Here is a 21579-nt window from a genome sequence, read left to right as displayed (position 1 = left end):
ATATTGTTGTTAAAATACACAATATTATGTTCTGTTCGAAGTAAGCTATGACAGAGTAACCACACAACCCACAATACTTGGACACTGAAAATGAAGCAACTATAAATGGAATACAATCAGTGATTTTTATGATTTACACCTTTCATACTGTGACATTAAAATGTCTTCTGTTAAAAAGGTTGAACATACAAGAGGTCCCTGACTAACTAACTCAATAAAAAGAATAAGGTGTATTTATTTCCCCTCTATAAATATATTTAATATCTAACATGAATACTAATGAATTGGAACTGAGCATAAACAAACAACCACCTGGTTTTAGTAGTGGAATCTAACTGAGTACATGTACTCAAGTAGGCTCCTGCAGATTAATGAAACAAAATATAATCAAACATTTTTTCAAAAAGTTTTTTTCCTACTTTTACTTAAGTACAATATCTGGGAATTATCCCACCATAGCCTGGCATGAATTTGGAAATAAGCACTTTTTAAAATGTTATTTTATGTTTCATTTTAATAAGTGAAAGGACACAAAGTGGCTCCTACATGTTTCTGTTCCTTTAAGAGTTTTGCCCGCAAGATATCCAACCCGAAGCTGCTGGTTAATCAGGTAAAGTTAATCCAAGGGCGTCTGGCGCCCTCTGGTGGTCAATTTACAAAATACAGTTACTTAAAGTTTGACTTAATATATGCTAGTTTCGATTATACATGTATTCAATATCAATTAAAAAACAACTTATCGCTTTATTGAAACAATTTTAGCGACACGAAGTTTATCTAGCAACTATCTCTTTAAAACCACCGAGACCGGGGTCCCTATTTGGCAGGAAGTTAGCCAGTTGCTAACAGGAAGCTAAATAATGAGGGCACATTGAGGCGCAGGAATTGGCAAAGAGCAACGAGTCCAAATATTGCTCTTTACAGTCGTTACTACTCAACCTAATACAGGTAACACACACACAGTGGGGCTTAAACGTCTGTACGTGTTTATTTGGCTGTTTCGTTTGTGTCGGTCGTGTCGGTGATCTGCGTGTTTCCTTCGCGGGGGTTTTTCGGCGCTTTGTACCGGAGCAGACATGCAGTGTGTCTGCGTTACTTCACGTGAGAGTAAAACAAAATGGATTAGTTTACGTTAAAACAACGGGTTGTAAGTGGACGGCGGGGTTTTAACGTCGCGGGCCGTCCGCGTGTCGCTGGAGCGCGTTCAGACTCCGGTAACTTGTATTCTGCTGCAGCTCTAACGCGCTTACAGAAGCGTTGGAAACGACACATGGGGGATTTATTAATTTGGGCTCCTGTGTACCTCACACACACACATACACACACCTGGCTGTAACCTCAATTGTGATTAGCGGTAAGCATAGATTAGTCATGCAACAAAGGGAAGAGGAGACCCCCTGAACCTTTGGTCAAAAAGGGCCCGCCATTTATTGATTCATCGGTGGGTTGTTATCATTATATTTTCTTCAATTGAAATAGAAAGCCTTTTATTGTCATTGTACAAAATACAACAACATAAAGAGTGCTGGTCATGAACAGTGCTATTTTAAGATGAAGGTAAAACAACACAACTGCAGCAAACGAGCATCCACGGCCGACAACACGGGTCCAACAATGAGTAAAATGGATAAATATAATGTAATTTAACACTAGAATAAAGGTAGTTATTGCACAAGCAGATGCTCCTCATATTGCACATGAGGAGCCTTCCAATGCTTGTTGTGTTATAGAACATGGGGAAGTCAAACAAATATAAACAATGTTCAAATAAATCTTTATGAAAATATTAACACACTAGTAAAAAATTGGAACCGTAAAACACAATGTAAGGCAGAAGTTAAATTGGATTATATGTATAAAGACAACATGAATGCACTATTTTGTAAACGACAATCTTGTGAAGTAGTAACACAGTAAGTAACTGTATATCAGGGTAAAGTGACAATACAAATGTAAATACTAATATCAATATATAGTTGTGTAAGAGTGTTTTCTAAAATTAATATATGATCTCTACATTAAATATACTTTTTTGCTCTCATAAATAATAGAGAAAATACAAACATCGATATTTCAAATATTGACCAGCTAGAAACAAGCTGTTTCTCTGTGATTTAAGTTTACGTGACACCCGTGATTGTTTTTTTAACTATTTGTAAAGGTCACACAGTCACACGCCTGGAAATCAGGTTTAAGGTGAGCTCAGATAAACTTTCCTCATTTACCAGGCTTCTAGTGTCAAATTGCACATTGAAGCTCAAACAACAAGTGAAAAACAAGCAAAACCCATTTTTGGGCAGCTAACTAATGGACTGGTTTGGCACAGCAGCGTTACCGTCATCCTCCTTTATCTTCCTCACCACAGGAGGAAAAAGCAGTCGGTCGCCTGTGTCAGAGGACAAGTCAGAGGCAGCTATGGTGAGTAAGAGAGAGAATTAAAAGATGTACATAAAATATTGTAGGCTCTTGTGAAGTTGGGGTTTATACAGACAGGAAGATGCCAAAGTTAAAACAGCCATGTTTATATAATGTGAATTGCATAAGAATAAGGAACGACAGACTGGCCTCCTCTTTTCATTGCTCTCCTAACCTTCCTCATCCGTGTGCCAGTCTTCAGCGGTGGATCTCAAGACCAAGGAGGAGAAGGATGCTGAGTTGGACAGACGGATCGAAGCTGTGAGGAAGAAGAACGAAGCTCTGGTGAAGAGGTACCAGGTACGGAGTACTTTTAAAACAAAGCACTCAAAATGGGTCTTTTGTTTCCACCCATCACGTTTGTGATACTATCAGAGAATGCTATAAAACAACTGAGGATATTATCACTGAAGTACCATAATGCAAATAATGACTTTCATGGATGTCGGATTATATAGTAGAACCAGCGTGTCCTTCAAAATACATCAAGAAAATATCTCTGAGCTTTATGGAGAAATATATGTTTTAAACAGTTCTTAGAGGTCTTATTTTCTCCACTACTGAGCGTTTTAGCTTTACAAGCATCATTTAACGATGTGTCAAAGTCTCCGTGTCCTTCAGTCACTGAATGGAATACAGATATTTTTATTTGGAGAGCACTGTTTTTTGTTATTGCTCTCTATATTAGCTCCCATTTCTTCTACCTGACATTATATCACGTTTGTGGTTTGAAAGCAGCAACGTGGGACCTCCAACATTTCACAGAATGTGTGTGTCGAGTCCACATTACATACTAATGTATACAGTGAAAACATAATATTGTTCTTTGTGGACTTGTTTAGCAATTAATATACAAAACGAAAACATCCCCATAACATGGTACTGTTCTGTAATGATACAGTATGTATGCTGATTCATGTCAAATCAAACGTAGAGCGACATGGACAATTAAACTTAAATAGATATCTGAAGGAAAATATATATCTAAAAAAATAATATTCTATGCTTATGTTAAGCACCTTTCACTGACACAAATTCCTTGTATGTTCAACGAATTTGGCAAATAAACACTTTTGATTTTGATCCCAAAAGGAAATAAAGGAAGACAAGCAAAAGGCAGAGCAGGAGGGCATCGCCGTGACAACAGCCAGGAAACCCCGCCCCCATGAGCCTGAGACGGACAGGAGGAAGGCGGAGAAAGACAACTTCACTGTCACAGTCGACCTTTCTAAGCCAACAGGGGTAAGGTGTGGTGTGAACCTTTTTTTCAAATCATAATTACAGAGGCGCACAATCATCCAATAAAACGTTGACGTCAGTCACATGACGGATCAGTTGTGGAAGCAAAGTACGCGTCTTTCCACACTTTTTATGTTGTTTTGTTAGCTGTAGAAAAGATAACCTCTTTATCTGGTGAATGATGATCCTGCAGACAGAAGACTTCTAAACTGACAGATGCTCATTACTGTGTTAATCAGTTTACCAACCACGCATACCAGTCGACCCATCATGCCCTGCATCTGTCCTCTGCCCACTGCTTGTGTTGCATGTGGGATATATATATATATATATATATTAATCTACGTAAAATCCTACCCGCAACATACTTAAAGAAGAAGCAAATCTAACATATACTATTATAGAGCCATTAATAAATTACTTAATATAAAATGAGATGCAGCTGTAATAAACTCGCATCGAAGAATTATAAATTTGTTTCATACACTGTGTGTGTGTGAAAAATATGGATGAATAGTGGATGACTGTCTTAGAAAAGAAAACAGACGGTTTAGTTAATATTTCCAGTTATTATTAATCACCAAGTCGCCTTATGATGTTTTGAGCTGCAGAGATGTAAAATGTAGTAAACCTGTCGGTATGAAAAACTTAATTCAAATGCTGCTTTAAGCGTCATTGTGTACTAAGTGTTAATGTACAGTGATCATGTTCTATCACACTATTCCATTCTGGAAAAATGGCATGAAAAACAATCATGCTGTTGGCGCAAAATTACGACATGACATAGACAGAAAATACGACAAGTTAGCATAGGAGAGTTGATTGGAGGATTGTTTTCTTCAGCTTTGCGTGTGCACCTCTGTTGGTTGGCCTCCAACCGAGCTCTGCTCATCCAGCCGAGATGATTGCACCTGTTGTAGCAACATAATGTTGGAACAGCAGATTATCTCCTGTAATCGGTTCATCCAACTCCGTTTGTAATTCAGTTCAGTCCTTTACATCTGCTATGATGTACTGCAAATTATTTAAACGCATCACAGTGTACCAGGAGCACCATATGAACTCAAACAAACCACGTTGTGAGCTACGTTCCAGTCAAATTTCCATAAAAGTGTGTGTGTTTGGGGTGGAGAAGAGCAGCTGAAGTGATTTTTGGCTTCACATAAAAACCTCTTCACACATTATGAGAAATTATACCAACAAAAACAAATGGTTTGAAAACAATGCAACTGAAAGGTTGAATGATAAATGGCCGTGATGGAATAATAAACCTGTCGTCACAGGTTTTAAACTCGAAGAACAACACATGCATACTTTAAAGTTAAAGCACTGTCCTTAACTTCTGGTAAACCGACCAGAACTCTTCTTCTGTCCACTTGAGGGCAGCAGAAACAACCTGCGTCACTCGGCAGAACGGGAGGCTGCTGCCTGATTCAGACCAGAGCAAATTAATTATAGATGTGAAAAATAGATGCTGTGTGAGCAGGTTGTGTCCAGTCTGTTCGAAAACAGCTGTTTTGCTGTGGCCCAAAATATGAGAGCACAATGAGAGCTGTGGAAAAAATAACTTTAACATATGATTGAAATATGAAGGGAGTGATTTAAAACTCTTAGCTTGTTTCTAATCAGCCGGTTGCAGCAGAGCAGCTCAGGTCCAAGAGGCTGTGGTGTGACTGTTAGGGATGGGTATCGTTTGGGTTTTTTCTGATACCGGTGGTAAACCGGTACTTTTAAAACGATACCGTTGCCTAAACGGTGCCTGAACCGATACTTTAAAAAAAAAAATCACAAAACGACGATTGACAATGACGACATTAAAAACCTCTTCGGCCATATTCCCTGTAAAAGCCGTTCTCATGGAGCACTGACAAAAAACGGATATCAGACTGTCACGCTTGCGCTTAAACATGTTTATAATGGCTAATTTATTTATTTGTTGGCCTACTTTTATGACTGCAAGACTTGAAATCCACGTTTAATCGGCTCGGGTTGCGTTTCGGTCCGTGCCATATTGGCACCGGATTTCGGTACCCAACCCTAGTGACGGTGTCGTCCGGCTCCTGCTGAGTTCCAAATGGTCTCAAAATGTTACGGCCGATGACTGCAGAATTCAACCTGCAAAGGTTACAAGACAAAGACGGGTCTGACGAGCAACAGGGTGGCATCTGCTTCACGCGTGCACCGGTCTCAATGGATATTCATTCGGGTTAAAAGGTCAAATGTAGTTAATTAGTCTGTTCCCCAGACTCCTGATCCCGAGCTTAAAGAGCTCCTTGAAAAACTGATGAACAGTCGTTGTTGTTTTCTCTGAGTTCACCATGTTGTAGTTTTGCATAATCCCTAGCCTGATTAGTTTTTTGTACTTCTTATATGGCAATTCTTCAGATTGAGGAGACTGCGTGTGTTTAAATTAAGTAAAGGCAAAGCTTTTTTTATCACCCTCTTTGGCAACTTGAACTCAGAGAATCACCACTTAGCCAAACACCGCTTTTAGAATCAAATATGATAGTTGTGTACACAGATAATTTACACTAATTTAATAATTGGTTGAAGAGACCCAAAACGTACTATCCTTATCCTCTTCTGACCAGCAAGGATTTTTCTTATGACCCCTGAAGTTCTTGCCCGCCATGTTGAGACCCCCTGCTCCAGATAGTGACTGAAATGATCAAAATATGGTTCTCAGTAACTTAAACCTACCGTCCGTGCTGTAAGTACTGTGTGTGTTTTCCTGCAGGACAAGAGAGCCGTGAACGAGTGGAAACCTGGAACGCCCCGCGGCCGGAAGACATCAGAGGAGAGCGACGGCCACCGAGGGACGCCAAACGATGGCGGACGATGGGCGAACGACCGCGGCCACCGAGGAGGGCCAAACGATGACGGCCGGTGGGCGAATGATGGCGGCCAAAGAGGAGGCGAGAACGACGGTGGCCAAAGAGGGTCGCCAAACGATGGCGGCCGGTGGGTGAACGACGGCGGCCAAAGAGGAGGGCCGAACGACAGCAACCGGGGAGGGCCGAGTGATGGTGATACCCCCCCCAGGAGGACGAGTTCTGGGCGACTGGATCGGGGAGGTCAGAGAGGAGGAGGAGGAGGAGGAGGAGGAGGAGGAGGCCGCCGCCAGGAGAGAAGAGAATGGGAACCTCGCACACCCAAAGATGGAGAACCTGGGGAGTCAGGAGGTCCGGGACGCAGAGGAGGAAGGAGAGGAAGAGGGGGAGGAGGAGGTGGTGGTGGTGGTGGTGTTAGTGGAGAAGAAGAAGGAGGAGGAGGAGGGACACCAGGTGGCACGGACCGGAAATCCAAGGTAAGTGTGGATAAAAACAAACTATAAACTCATGTTCACAATGTTTACTGAGGGAATAAATCGAGAGAGAAGTGGAGCCATTTTCTTATCGACTTCTATACAACCAGACTTCTTCTTACAGCCAGAGGCCATTTGAAACGATGCAGTTTTAATACACTTAGACATTGGCTTCAATTTTAAAAAACGGAGGTTGACGCCTGGCGTCAGCACTGGTGGCTCGGGCAAAAAAACAATCATCCTGCAAAATGTCTTATTACCACAATGCAAAGTCGTCCGGTGCACATTTATATATTTAGTTATATCCAAAAGAAACAAATATTTTTGTTAAATCTGTTTTCGGTCTGCCTACCAATGTTAACGTCTTGTCGTTGTAAAATAATGAACCGTTATCTGTCACTAATGATGCAGCCCTGTGGTGTCGTTTTTCTGTACAGGAATGGGAGGAGAAGAGGCGACAGAACATTGAGAAGATGAATGAAGAGATGGAGAAAATAGCGGAGTATGAGCGAGGACAGCGGGTATGAGAGTCACTGTTTACACATTATTTTATAGTGTTATAGTTCATCAGATGCTATTGATCTGTTGTGCTTTCATTTTCTTTTTAGTCAAAACTATTTGAGATTCCTGCCTCCTGTCTTCTCAGATTTCAGCTTTATTGATCGACCTAAAACGCTCATATTTCTTTTCACATAAACAATTCTTATTAAATCGTGGATGAATCATATTTTCCTTTCTTTTGGAAGTGTTCCCAGATCTTTTATATCTGCTGTCCTCCTATATGCTTTAATTGTGTTTGCTTTACTTGGTCTGTGGTCAAACGGAACGTGAAGCACACGTCTAATGTGGCAGAGCTTTACATTCATGAATCTTCTCCTTAGCCGGATGGAGACAAACTGATCCGTAACTTCCTTGACGACCCAAGACGTTCAGGCCCGGCACCAGACATAGACCGCAAAGAGGGCAGCAGGAGACACGTCCGGAACTGGGGAGGGCTGGACTTTGACAACGTGAAGACAAGGGCCGAACTGGAGAAAGAGTGGACAGTGAGTGATGTCGTTCTTTTTAAAGCTCCGACGGCTTTCAACACTCACCAAGTCTTTTACTGCAGCATTTTTATATGTTCCTCACTTTGTAACACCTGCTGTCTTTGTAGAGTCGAAGGCCCGGACCAAAGGGCTCCACGGACATGACCATGTCCATGACTGGCCGGGAGAGAGCGGAGTACCTGTGCTGGAAAAAGGAGCGCGAGGAGATTGACGAGGAGAGACTAGCGCGCCATCGCAATGCCACGGGCCAGTGGAAACGAGAGTGGGACGCACAGAAGACGGAGAACATGTGAGGAAGACGATATTGAACCGCAGTTTGAACAGATTAGTTTGATGCTGCCGGAGGAGGAGGAGGAGGAAACTCATTGCAGCAGCTCATTTAAGCATTTTTTGTGTCCTTGATTTTTTGTTGTTGCTGCAATTCACAATACTTTTTCATTAATTCATCTGGCTGGTATGTTTTCAATTTACTAATTCATTATTTTTATGTCAGAAAATATTTAAAGGAGCCCGCTGAAATTTCCCAAAGCCCAAGATGATATATTCGAAATGCTTGTTTTATTGACCAACAGTCCAAAGCAACAACAACAAAATTCCGTTTTATAATCAGATGTGACAAAGAAAATCTTTAACCAGCACATGATTGGATTTTTTTGCTGAAAAAGATGACTAACGACCAGAATGCAGTCGAAATAACAAAAATAGCAATTTAACTTCTTGCTCTTAACAATTGCGCTTTGTGAGAAATGTTCAGGAAGAAGCAAAGGATCCGAATGCTTCCTCCATCTCTGGACTGAGGGCCGGTTAGACGATGGAGGCGTTTGTCGTCTCTTTCTTCTGCTGACGGGAGTGACAAGAAGGACGGATGCCTGATGCGTGTTTGTGTTTCTAACCCTGCAGCCTTTTTCACAGGTTCAAGGAGGACCCATATGTGTCCTCGGAGGGCATCACACCCGAGCAAGGCAGCAGGAGAGGCAAGTCTAAGCACACACACACAAACACCACACCACCAGTGTGCTGTTGCCTTGGTTACACAACAGCTGGCGGGACATTGACGCCACCTCGTCTGACATGATGTCACTCCAACGCGTCGTCTCATGGGCGCATCGTAAACACACTGCGAGACACAACACAACCTCCCTCCTTCCAGGTCATTACGGCTGTTATGTAAATGAGTGTTGATGAAGCTCGTTACGTAAATGCTCGCTGGATTTCCCCCGAGTCCAAATCAACCTTCTAAGTCGCAGTCGTGCTGATCGGAGAGGAGCTTTCAGAAGGACCCCACTTTCCTTTGTAATGGCGCCGATTGAGCCCCTCTCCGTGAAGTAAAGTTACAGTAATGACAACAAGTGAGTAAATGGTCCCGACCATTTTATATCAGCCTTTATTCAATATAATTTATATTTAAAAATGGATTCAAGCCGTGTCACCTGAGGCCCGTACTGTCGCTGAAATAAAAGAGAAATGGTTCCCTATGATAACGTCTCGCCACAGCAAGGCGATCGATGACTGCATCAGGGGGTGGATTATTTATTGTGGTTATACAATGGCATCAATAGTCCATTTATATTAATGATATTGTCAAGCTCTATGAATACATTTAGAATTATATTATCCTATACTCCAAACCGGTCATGTGATTTTCTTAAATGGTGATTGTGGGGGGGGTCAACTGGCCGGCCGGCGTTTATGAGATTGGAGTGGGACACGGAGAAAATGTGAAGTGGTGCTCTTCGCAATAAAACTTCTTTGATGGGACGTGTCGCGTCTCGGCCAATCAGCGTTCAGATGTCGACAGCGTTTAGGGGGTTTAGGTTAGCTTGAATGTCAGCCCGCTACATCTGCTGCTGTCACGCTGCACGGTGTAGCGATACTAACAAAGTACCCGTACGTTAAACACGATGTGATTTAGCATATTTTTTGTATCAATACTTCATTAAAAGAGCGATCAGAGCGCACGCGCTGCTCCGTGTCAAGCTGTCTGCAAGCATTGCGCTGAGCAGCGCTCACAGCGAGTGACGTCAAGTGGCGGAGCTTTTGAGACTTAAAGTCTTCAGCTTTAAGAAGAAAAAGATGATTCCAGAAGTGAAATGTTTCAGTTCTTTGTCTCCAAGGCAGACAGTCTGTAAAGTTCTGTAACTCTACAGCTGCTCATCCTGATGAACTCTGTATCATCTGGTCAGATACTGACTAAAGGCCTCATAGTGTATCATCAATGCTATGATGGAACCATGTAGTTTCATTAATATCTGGCTGTATTAATACTAATAATACTGCCATTTGTTAAGTGTTGAAAAAGTTGGTAAAAAGTGAACCATACAGATGTTTTATTTATTACTATTATAGATAAATATACCAGTATCGTATTTATGGTATCATATTGTTTTTATGGTATTGTATCGAATTCTGTTATCATGATATTTATGGCAGGTATCGTATAGAAGTTATAATGTTGGTGACAGCCAGGTAGAGGCAGAACAGACTCAGGAACAGAGTCATGGCTCAGCAGAGCTCACGAGTCCTTGTTGTTCAGGCCAAAGAAAGGGAAGTTGGTTTATGAATGACTTTAACCATATGATATATAATGACGATGCATATTTTTTATTACTATCATTATATCATTAATAATATTTCTACTTCATACATTTTGTTGTAAAACTATCAAAATTCAGCTAAAAATATTATTAGATTAATCAATTAGTTGCTTAAGAGAAGAAAAAAAAGAAAACAATTGTTGATAATAATTTCACTTTAAATAATTAAAAAACATTTTATGGTTCCAGCTTCTTAAATTTGAAGATGTGCTACTTTTCCATTTTTCCTAATTTGAATGATTGAATGAACTTGTGTTCGCCAGTAGGGGGCGGTAGCGGGTTTTGCCATGACTGGTGCCGTAATTCTTGTCTTAAACAAACAAGTTAGACCAGCGTAACACAGACTGACCGTGTTTACATGCTTTCGAATAACTGGCTTAGTCGGACTGAAATCGAATTATCCGTTTCATGTAAACACCTTTGTTCGACTGTGCGGTCCGACTACGATCCGATTAACACCCCTGGATAGCTCGGTCCGATCCGGTTGATAATTCGACTATCGCGGCATGTAACGGTGAATTGGATTAGGAACTGGACTTTGCGTCTTTGCGCATGCTTGAGATCCCGCCCCCCTCCCTCCCTCCCATGTCGTGACCCGGAATTCGAAAGAGTCGAAAGAGACGATAATGTCACTATTAACATCATGCAAGAATAGTAGAGGGATGTAGCTTCGCCTTGCTCTCTGCTCGCCATCTTTCTCGAAATGTTGTTGTTGTTGTTGTTGGTGGTGGTGAAGAGGTCAAGCGGAAATGGCTGTATCACCACGAGTTGTAATGAAAACAGCGCCGCCTATCGTATCGGATATGACATGCTTTCGGCCAATGATTCGAATTACTCACTGCCATGTATATTGGGATAATAGCAGATCCCCCAAAAGATAGCATAGTCCGACTAAAGCAAGATTCAAATTATACCATCATGTAAACGCACTGAGTGACGCAGCTGTTGATGCGAGTCTCTTGGTGTTTACAGGTGAGAAACGTACATAAGCATCATATATATATATTAATGTTATGTTCGCTCGCTTTTATATTTTGACAGTTATTAACTGTGTAGAAGATAAAGTGAAGACAGTTAATTAAGGCTAGCGCCGTTCAGCTAGCGGATGCTAATCGCGCGCTAGCGTTTTAGCACCATTGTACAATGTTCTGCTGGCCTGAGAATTACATTGTTCCATGAAAGATTAGATAGTTACATGTTGTGTCTCGTGACAGATATAAACAGTAGTATGCACACATATAAGTACATATATACATACACAACATGTACATGCATGTACAGTTTAAACAGGTTTCCTGGTGAAAGTCACTTCTCAGTGCCTTCGATCTCCGTGACCTTGTCCGTCACCATGGAAACATTGTCACATGACATGTTTGCACTCTGGTTCTGTGCTGTGACGTCGCTAGTGACGTCACAGCACAGAACCAGAGTCTGTATATGGAGTGATTTCCAGCAGGAATTCAGTGTGTGAATCTCACAGAAACCCCCCCACCCCTTCTCCATTCAGCCACTTCCCGGGGTGGGGGCCTCTGATGGGAAATCACAGACAGGGTGGGTGGGAAGGTTTATTATATATTATATATTATAGGTTATTGGATAAAAGAGGAACAAAAGGAATTAATTTCTAAAATAATTTAGAAATTAAAAAAGTGTTCAAGTGCACAAAATTCAGGAAGTTACTTGATTTGTAAAATAGTGTAACGTGGGACTTGTTAACCCAGGGGTCGGGAACCTATGGCTCGCGAGCCATATATGGTTTTTCCGGTGACGGCATATGGCTCCCAGAACATTTTGAGTTGGGGGAAGAAAAAAAACTCCGCCGCCACCCTGTAATTTTCTCTATCGCGCCAGATTACAGCAGAAGTAATTTAAGGTCCCTTTTCTTAAAGAGCACGTCTTTGTTCTTTTATTAAACTAAACAGCCGTCTGTTATTGATCGTCTCTAACCAGCAGCATGTCATTCTGTCTCTACGTGTCGCGTTAACACTTCTCGGTTCTCCGTCTCGCGCGCTGCAGAGCTCCGATGCCGGTGCGCGCACATCGGGGCGGAGTAAAGAAAAAGTCACCTGCATGCCCCCCCCCCGTTGCATCATGCAGCAGCAGAAGTCACATTAAAACTATTTAATTTATTCGAGGTTAAAAATACTATATGGCTCTCAATGAAACATATTTAGAAATATTTGGCTTTTATGGCTCTCCCAGTCAAAAAGGTTCCTGACCCCTGTGTTAACCTGTGTGATTGTCGCTCAAGTCGGCCGTAGAGATTTCTCTGAATGGGCCTCGCTCCTATTCACACCTGGGCCCATGCAAAATAAATATTTCTGAATATTTCAAGGTGTGGCGGCCATCTTACCGGGTTCACCATCATCTTTCAAGGTGTTGTAACTATTCTATTAATATATATATATATATATATATTATATTCTTATTAGAAGGGTTTGTGGGCACTGACTTAGTCAGAGCAGAGGACCCCCACCCTGTTGTCACTTTTTCACCCCTCATGAGTTTGCAGGTATGTTTATATGACGTGGTCTAAACTTTACGTAGATACACATGATGCATGTATATGTTCACATAATCACAGCGCCACCTCTTGGCTCAGCTGGACTTGGTCAAATCTGCCCCAAACGTGTCATGCTTGTTAAAAGTTACGTTCTGAGGATATCAACAAGCTTATTTTCACTCCGAGTCAAAGCACCACCGACTTGCAAAATAAAATCAGTGTTACGTGACGAACAGTAAAACGTCCGACCGGCGGGCTTGCGTTCTCGGCCGAGGGAGCTGGCGTCCAGCGGTGCGAAGGAGGAACGAGGACCCGCACATCGCCGCTTGCAGCTTTAATTAGTTTGGGTTTTGTAGCACAATGAATAATGTTTACGTTATATCTTGATATAGACAAAGTGTGCGTGTGGTTGTGGTAGACATACTGTAACCTGTTTGTGTGTGTGTCCTCTCTGCAGCCCAGGGGCGTAACTCTCGTACAGAGCCTCAGGGCAGGGCCTCAGGTTAGACCACAGCACGGGACTAAGATTATATTGTGTGTGTTTTTTTATGTTTCCATTTGTGTGTCAACAACTGCATCCAAAACCCGTTGAGTCAGTAAAACAACAGTTGTATTCATCATTTTTTTGTTTTTAAATGACTAATATTCTTCCCATTTTATGTTTACATTTTGCATCAAATACGGCTGTGTAATAATCCTTTAAAGCTCTTATAAAGTCTTAAATGTTGCTCTCTGGATCCTACACGCTGCACATTAACAGAAACGGACCTTTTACCTTTTTAACGGGTCTAAATTGTCATTTTTGTCACAAAAGAACAGTGAAAGTGAGATTTGACCATAAACACGGTCCAATTCTGCTCAGGCTTTTGCTTTTGAATTGGGCGAGCATCTGTAAACATCTGCTTCTCTTTAACGCTTTGAGAGCTTCTGTTTGCACACACACACACACACTCACGCACACCAACAGCCGTATGTGTGAGTGTTCTTAAACTAGTTCATTGTTTCCTTCTCAGAGTACCTCGAGGGGGATGTTCGCCTTTCCATGTGGCCAGAAAGTAATATCGGATAAAATCAGAGAATAATTTCTCACAGCTGTTCAGTCCCAGTTGCTTTATTTCTTTGTGTCTGACTGAAGAGTGCATTACCAATTATAACGTGGCAACTGCCTCACATTGAACCCTGCGCTCGCTTGGGCTTGTGGTTTTCTCTTTCTCTTTTTTTTCTCCATTTCTAATTTCTGGAATGACTCGAGTGTCCTCTTCAAAGCCCAATGGTGCTCTGTGGAATCTCTTCATCCTGAACTATTATTTATTTTCCTCACTGATCCCTTCATTTCTTTTGTACTTCTTTTCTTGAGCTCCTCCCCCTCTCTGACCTTCTCTTTCATGTTCCCCCATCCCTCCTCCTCACATTATTCCTTAACTGGCAGTTTTCATTCCTACACATTTCTTTTTTTCCATCCCTCCCTTCTATACTCTCCTTTCTCCCTGGCTTTATTTACTTTACTTTCCCCTCTCCATCATGTTCCTCTACAAACATGAGGGGAGAGATGGAGGTTGTAACATATTTTCTCTGTTGCACACGGTGTAACTGAAGCCAGACTTTAGATCTTCTTCTTTGTCCTCTTAAATCTATGAGCATCGCCCTCGAGCCACTGCACCTCATTTGACCTCGTCCCAGAGTTCAGTTGGACACTGCATGACAACTTCTGTCACTCAAGAGTCCTCTCCGATGTTACATAAGATATCCACTCTTGGAAGGAAAAACAATACAGGAAAAAAACGTTTTTCATTTACTTATGAATTTGGATATTTTGGTTACTCTACTTCCATAATGTATCTACTTTCAGGCTCGTGGAAAGGAAACCTCTACAATACACATTCAGGTGTCTTTCTTGCTACTTTGTCTATTTACATCTGTAGATTTCTCCTAAATTCACCAAAATGTTGCATTAAATAATGGCTCATTTGCTTATTTAAACATAACATTTTAGAAAAATTTTAATAAAAAAAGGTGGGGAAGTTTCACCATGATATCTATTTGTTAAACCCTATTCACCTTCAACGTCTGTTTTTATATCTTTCTATTTCTATGCTGTCGACAGTATTTTTAGATTAATGGAGTGACTGAATTTTGGATATCAGTCAAAACCTTTGATTTACCTGTCGTGTCTCTATTTACATTTCTTATTGTTAACCTGTTTACCTTTCTGGTTTGTGTACATTTGGTTCATGCAGTGTTGATAATCTTTATTGTTTATAGTTTGTTTTTACCCGCACTCTATTTATATATTTGTACTCTGCTGCAGAATAACTTCCCACGGGCTAAATTAAGTTATATCTTATCCTAAATACAGTTATAAGAGGATGCCACTCAGTAACGGGTTAGTGTGACTCAGATTTACAGTTCAATATAATCTAAAATTAGAATTTATTTTAAATTGAATATTCATTTTTGGCCTGATATAGATGTCATGCATTTTATTGACTCACTGCATCATGCATTTTGGTTCCTGCATTATGAATAACTCCCTTTCTGTATCACTTCACTTCCCCTCCACTCTGACTCCACCCGGCCACCATTTGTTTTCCCATCTTGCAGTCCCTCTCGGATCCACCGTACCTTTTTAGATAAAATATCCCAAAACGATATGATTTACACTTACCATCAATTTCTTGGTTCTTCCCATCCAGACGACGGCAAGCGACCTCCGAAAGCTTCGACATTTGGTGACTTCCTGTCCCAGGGCAGGACCCCGGGGCAACGAGGCGACCGGGGAGGGGGGAGGGGCCGAGGACAGAAACCGAGCTACAGGTAAGTCCACACACACCTGTTCACGCTCAAACAATCTACTGGAGACCTGATGGGATGTAGAAGGTCATGCTTCTCGCTTCTAACTTTTAATTCTCTTTTTAAAGGTTGATTCATTGATGAATGTTTTCATTTGTTGGCCTGTTGTGAATCAGTCATACACAATATGGAATACAAGCAATAAACCAAGTTTACTCAAGTGCTCTTTTTTTAATTACTTGTATTTCTTTGGAGTATTTCAATTTTATGCCACTTCTACTTCTACTCCATTGTACTTTTTGTCGTGTTACAAAACTTTGCAAATTCAGATTGTTATTTATAAATGAAATAATCAACGAATAAACCATTACGACTTTCAGCATTACCTACCGTAGCAACAAGCTACTGTTGGCGTGAAACCTCAAAACCAGGAACACAACAACACACACACAGCTACCAGCTCGTCGGACATAACATTTCAGTCAGTCCGTCCATAATATTACAGTGTGTAAAAGGATCCCAAAATACAATGAATAAGGTTTTGAATAATGTTGAGAATTATTGTGACGCTTTATATTAGACCCTTCATTGACAGTGCGCCTTATAATCCAGTGCGCCCTATAGTGCGGAAAATACGGTATATAATATTACATGTTAAGCTACCCAGCAGTGTATAAAACAACAAAGTTAGATTAGTTACATTTTAAGGGATGAACACATAATGGTTTCATATATATGATCATCTAATATAATAAATATGATTATATATTGGGCAATTTTGCATAATGAGTATGTTAAAGTATATTTGTATCTTTAATATTTTAATTAAAGTTCAAGATTTATAACGTACACTGTAGTATTGCTACTTCGACTTAAGTACAATGTTGGATTATTGTAATACGGTTCAGTTCATCAAAGACTAACCAGCTTGTTTCCTCTGTAACGGGCATTGTGTGTTTTTTTGGGGAGACTTGATATCTTTCTTTGTTCGTCGTTATTTGCCTCCAACGTTGATTTGTGTTTATGCCTTTTAACAGCATGCACGATAACCGCTGGGAAGGAGAAAGAGAAGAGGAGGAGGAGAAGGAGGAAAAAATTAAGAGAGAGGAGAAGACTAAAAAGAAGGAGAAGGAGAAAGAAAAAGCCAAACCTCCCGCAGCACAGAAGGTAGAGAGGCTTCATCTGTATTAATAATGGAGTCGGACTCGGGCAGGGAACGAGAATAAAAAAGTGGAACTTTGAGCCATTATTTCATTAAATAAGCGCTTTAGATAATTGTAAATTAAATTAAGACATTTTAAATGTCAGAATGATCACCCAACTCGGCCGTTTCCCAAACCTCGTGAGATGTTTCAGTGTCTTCCAGCTCTGATGGCGTTAGAGCCCACTGCACCAGCTGGTGAACAGAGTGCAGCATTTAGCAGATAGTTGGGAGAGACCAAATCTACAAGCTCAACAAAGGATTTAAATGGTGATTGTGTAAATGTACAACATGTTCACCAAATCAACGCCTCACTCTACTGCTGCCGAGTGACCAAAAACTCTTGCTGCAGGTTTTTAGATCGCAAACTGTTTTCAATTACTTTACCATAAACCTCTTCTTTTAAATCTTTTCACAGGCAGAGCCGAAGAACTTAGAAGATGATGATGAAGAATGGGAGGATGCCAGCGAAGGAGAAGACGACGACGATGACGAAGGGAGCGATTTGGAACACGACACCAGGGGCGATGAGAAGAAAGACACCGGGAAGGAGAAGCCAGTGAAGAGCAAAGACAACTCCCCTACATCTCCCCCACCTCGCGCTCAGCCGACATCCACAGGAAGCCCCAAAGATCAGAGGCCTCCCAGGCCGAAGGTCCACATCCCACCCCCGGCAGCAGTTCAGGAGACCCCAGAGGGAGGCAAGCCCCTCAGCCCCTTCCTGCCCCTGGAGAGCCACCAGCCTGTGTCCGACTGGGGGGAGGAGATGGAGATGCAGTCACCCCGCAGCAGCATGGGGGGTGAGAGCCCACTGAAACCCCCCAGCGTGGAGGCCAGCCCACCCCAGAAGAAGGAGGAAGAGGAGCAGACGATGGAGAGCAAAGCTGTCGTCTCCAATGAACCTGCTGAGCCACAGAAAGAGGAGGACACAGGTAGAATACTTAAGCCCAGTTGTCTCCATCTCTGCATTGTCTCCGCTTGACTTTTTGTTTCTTACCTTCTCTCTACTTTTTCTTCTCTTACTTTTTTATGTTCAGAAGACACTGAAGCCAAGCAGACTGTGATGGTGTCAGAACCAGAGTCTGTTCCCACAGACTCCCCCGCTGCACCGCCATCGGACCCCGCCCCAACTGAAGTTTCTTGCTCCGCCTTCTCTGAGGTCAGCGAGGCTACCGTGGCGATAGAGCAGGATACTACACCTGCTGCTCCATCACAAGGTAATAGAAACCTCAAATAACAAACTAAATGCAGCTATAGGTTGACGGTCATGCTCGCAGCTCTCTGAAGCTATACCGTGGCAGATTTAAATGCTAACACACTGATATGATCAAAAAGTTTAGAAGAACAATGTATCACCAGCTCATTGTAACGCCGTCTAGAACAATGCAAGGCAATCCATCCAACAGCTGTTAAGATATCTCCGTCTGCACTAAATTGGTTGGATCGAGTGTTATCTGAGGATCAAAAAAGACATTGAAGAGAGATCAATTAAATAGATCAGTAGCTAAAATGTTGTCAACTTTTCCTCATTGACAGAGGACAAACTGGACGCCCCTCCCCCTACAGCCGCCCTGGAGGTTGACAGTAGCTCCTCTGAAGAGGAAGAAGAGGAAGATGACGACATGCCGGCTGCCGGGACCAACGTTGCTCAGACAGCAGAGGAAGTTGAGTCCTCGGAGTCAGAGTACTCGGAGTCAGAGTCCAAGGAAGTCTACAAAGGAGTCTACAGATCCAGATCCAGAGTCCAAGGAGCCAGAGTCCAAGGAGCCGGAGTCCAAGGAGCCGGAGTCCAAGGAGCCCGAGTCCAAGGAGCCCGAGTCCAAGGAGCCCGAGTCCAAGGAGCCCGAGTCCAAGGAGCCCGAGTCCAAGGAGCCAGAGTCCAAGGAGCCAGAGTCCACAGATCCAGAGTCCACAGATCCAGAGTCCAAGGAGCCAGAGTCCACAGATCCAGAGTCCAAGGAGCCAGAGTCCACAGATCCAGAGTCCAAGGAGCCAGAGTCCAAGGAGCCAGAGTCCACAGATCCAGAGTCCAAGGAGCCAGAGTCCACAGATCCAGAGTCCACGGAGCCAGAGTCCAAGGAGCCAGAGTCCAAGGAGCCAGAGTCCAAGGAGCCAGAGTCCAAGGAGCCAGAGTCCAAGGAGCCAGAGTCCACAGATCCAGAGTCCAAGGAGCCCGAGTCCACGGAGCCGGAGTCCACGGAGCCGGAGTCCACGGAGCCGGAGTCCACGGAGCCGGAGTCCAAGGAGCCGGAGTCACCACCGCCATCCTCAGGTGCGGCCCTGAAAAACAAGAAATGCACACTTCTTTCGCACTTTGCTCCGTCTTATTTAATTTGTTGGGATGTTCGATATCCTCGTCTTTGTTTCCCTTGTTGTGGTTCTCCTGCTCACTCGGCTTCAATTTCTTTCTTCTCTGTGTCTGAATGAATCTGGGTGAGAGCTGTTTGGTGGCATGACAAATCCAAAGATATATTTATACACTCACCCAGCATTTTGCCTGGTTTTTGGATCTGACATGTGCCTCCACCAACCACTCGCAGTTTACTAGTTCTGACTCCATCTCCTGTCACCAGCTATTTGTGTAGCTGTGATGACGATTCTTCATCACCACATAGCATACCTTGATACATCTTGCTCTCATGCCTCTGTCTCGCTCCTTCAGGGCTAAAGTGAGTTTGTAAATCAAATGACAAATGTGCCACAGATGAGGAGAGGACAGATAGGTAACAAAGTGAAATGTGATGTTTTCTGAACTTCCTCAAGCTAAACTGCTCTACCAAACAAACTACATTACCATATTAACTATTAACTAACTATAGTTGCAAACTCACAAATGCAATTCACGACTGCATCCAGGTCTTGAGCAACGATCCCAGGAGGTAAACCTGTTTTGATTAAGGCTCGAGGAGTTATCTGGAAAGAGCTGCCGTCTGAAGGTCTCAAACAAATGTGGACTTGGGAGGGTGATGCCTCGGCCAACATGGATGACAACGCGTATCTTAGCGGAGCCAAATTGGAGCTCTGCACACAAATCGCGACCGTATTTATCAAGCGTCTCAGAAGGCGATCGTTCACAGAGGAAGGCATTTACAGTCCTCCGTTGAGGACGAGCAGGGAAAGCTCTTGATCAACTTTCTCGAGGTCCCATTGAAGCATCTGCACTGTGAGGGGTGTAAATGAAATCCTCTGTAGATTCCCAACCCGGATCTTGACTGAATTGGCCCTCAGCCACACACGTCTCTTCATATTACTCTTTAAGAAACTACGATCCACCAGCAGTGACGTGTGGTTTTACACAACCCGTGTGGCGAGCTCGTTGAAACCGTTTTACAGAAGCAAAGATGGGGAGTAGTTGTCAAAACATACTCTGATACTAATATTCTGAATGAACAATTAAATCGGGGACATGGGATTAAAACTGGAAAAGTACATTTTTCATTCCACTGGGACTTTTACTCAGGAGCTTTTATCTCATGCAATATTCACTTGAGAGCTTTCATGCCGATATGTTTGGTGAGAGGAAAGCTGTTTAGGGAATGCATGATGACGATAAGCTTCCATAATGCTGTGTTTCTAATTATCATTATGCATACCTGCAAACTTGTCACCTTTCGGTGAAATTCACCGTTTTTAAATCAAGATAGGTCATCCATGTGAATCGTGTAGATCCGAAGAGTTTTTGTTTTGGGATGGGGGGGGGCGGGGGTCAACTGGCTGGCCAGCATTTATGAGATTGGAGTGAGACACGGAGAAAATGTGAACTGGTGCTCTTCGCAATAAAACTTCTTTGATGGGACGTGTCGCCTCTCGGCCAATCAGCGTTCAGATGCCGACCGCGTTTAGGGGGTTCAGGTTAGCTTGAATGTCAGCCCGCTACATCTGCTGCTGTCACGCTGCACGGTGTATCGACACTAACAAAGAACCCGTACGTTAAACACGATATGATTTAGCATATATTTTGTATCAATACTTCATTAAAAGAGCGATCAGAGCGCACGCGCTGCTCCGTGTCAAGCTGTCTGCACGCAATGCGCTAAGCAGCGCTCACAGCGAGTGACGTCAAGTGGCGGAGCTTTTGAGACTTAAAGTCTTCAGCTTTAAAAAAAAAAAGATGATTCCAGAAGTGAAATGTTTCAGTTCTTTGTCTCCAAGGCAGACAGTCTGTAAAGTTATGTAACTCTACAGCTGCTCATCCTGATGAACTCTGTATCATCTGGTCAGAGACTAAAGGCCTCATAGTGTATAATCAATGCTATGATGGAACCATGTAGTTTCATTAATATCTGGCTGTATTAATACTAATAATACTGCCATTTGTTAAGTGTTGAAAAAGTTGGTAAAAAGTGAACCATACAGATGTTTTATTTATTACTATTATAGATAAATATACCAGTCTCGTATTTATGGTATCATATTGTTTTCATGGTATTGTATCGAATTCTGTTATCATGATATTTATGGCAGGTATCGTATAGAAGTTATAA

General features: G+C 42.4%; 1 protein-coding gene across 1 annotated transcript; it reads left to right on the top strand.

Annotated features, from left to right (window-relative positions):
• The first annotated feature begins 865 nt into the window (after positions 1-865).
• On the top strand, positions 866-19768 carry ccdc9 (coiled-coil domain containing 9). The gene is made up of 18 exons (XM_056441239.1): positions 866-948; positions 2366-2418; positions 2611-2715; positions 3508-3657; positions 6392-6859; positions 6905-6961; positions 7396-7479; positions 7840-8004; positions 8115-8296; positions 8920-8981; positions 13562-13606; positions 15798-15918; positions 16932-17061; positions 17514-18027; positions 18133-18312; positions 18632-18804; positions 18848-19367; positions 19758-19768. Exons 2-18 carry the CDS (start codon positions 2416-2418, stop codon positions 19766-19768), a joined length of 2970 nt encoding a protein of 989 aa, XP_056297214.1. The 5' UTR covers positions 866-948; positions 2366-2415.
• Positions 19769-21579: the final 1811 nt, after the last annotated feature.

This window comes from Pseudoliparis swirei, chromosome 20 (genome assembly GCF_029220125.1).
Source record: "Pseudoliparis swirei isolate HS2019 ecotype Mariana Trench chromosome 20, NWPU_hadal_v1, whole genome shotgun sequence".
NCBI classification, from domain to species: domain Eukaryota; kingdom Metazoa; phylum Chordata; class Actinopteri; order Perciformes; family Liparidae; genus Pseudoliparis; species Pseudoliparis swirei.
This window is presented reverse-complemented; position numbering and strand designations above follow the sequence as displayed.

Coding starts and splice junctions, on each gene's coding strand:
- ccdc9 (XM_056441239.1), top strand. Junction 3,658..6,391: donor ACCTTTCTAAGCCAACAGGG/GTAAGGTGTGGT, acceptor GTTTTCCTGCAG/GACAAGAGAGCCGTGAACGA. Junction 15,919..16,931: donor GGACAGAAACCGAGCTACAG/GTAAGTCCACAC, acceptor GCCTTTTAACAG/CATGCACGATAACCGCTGGG.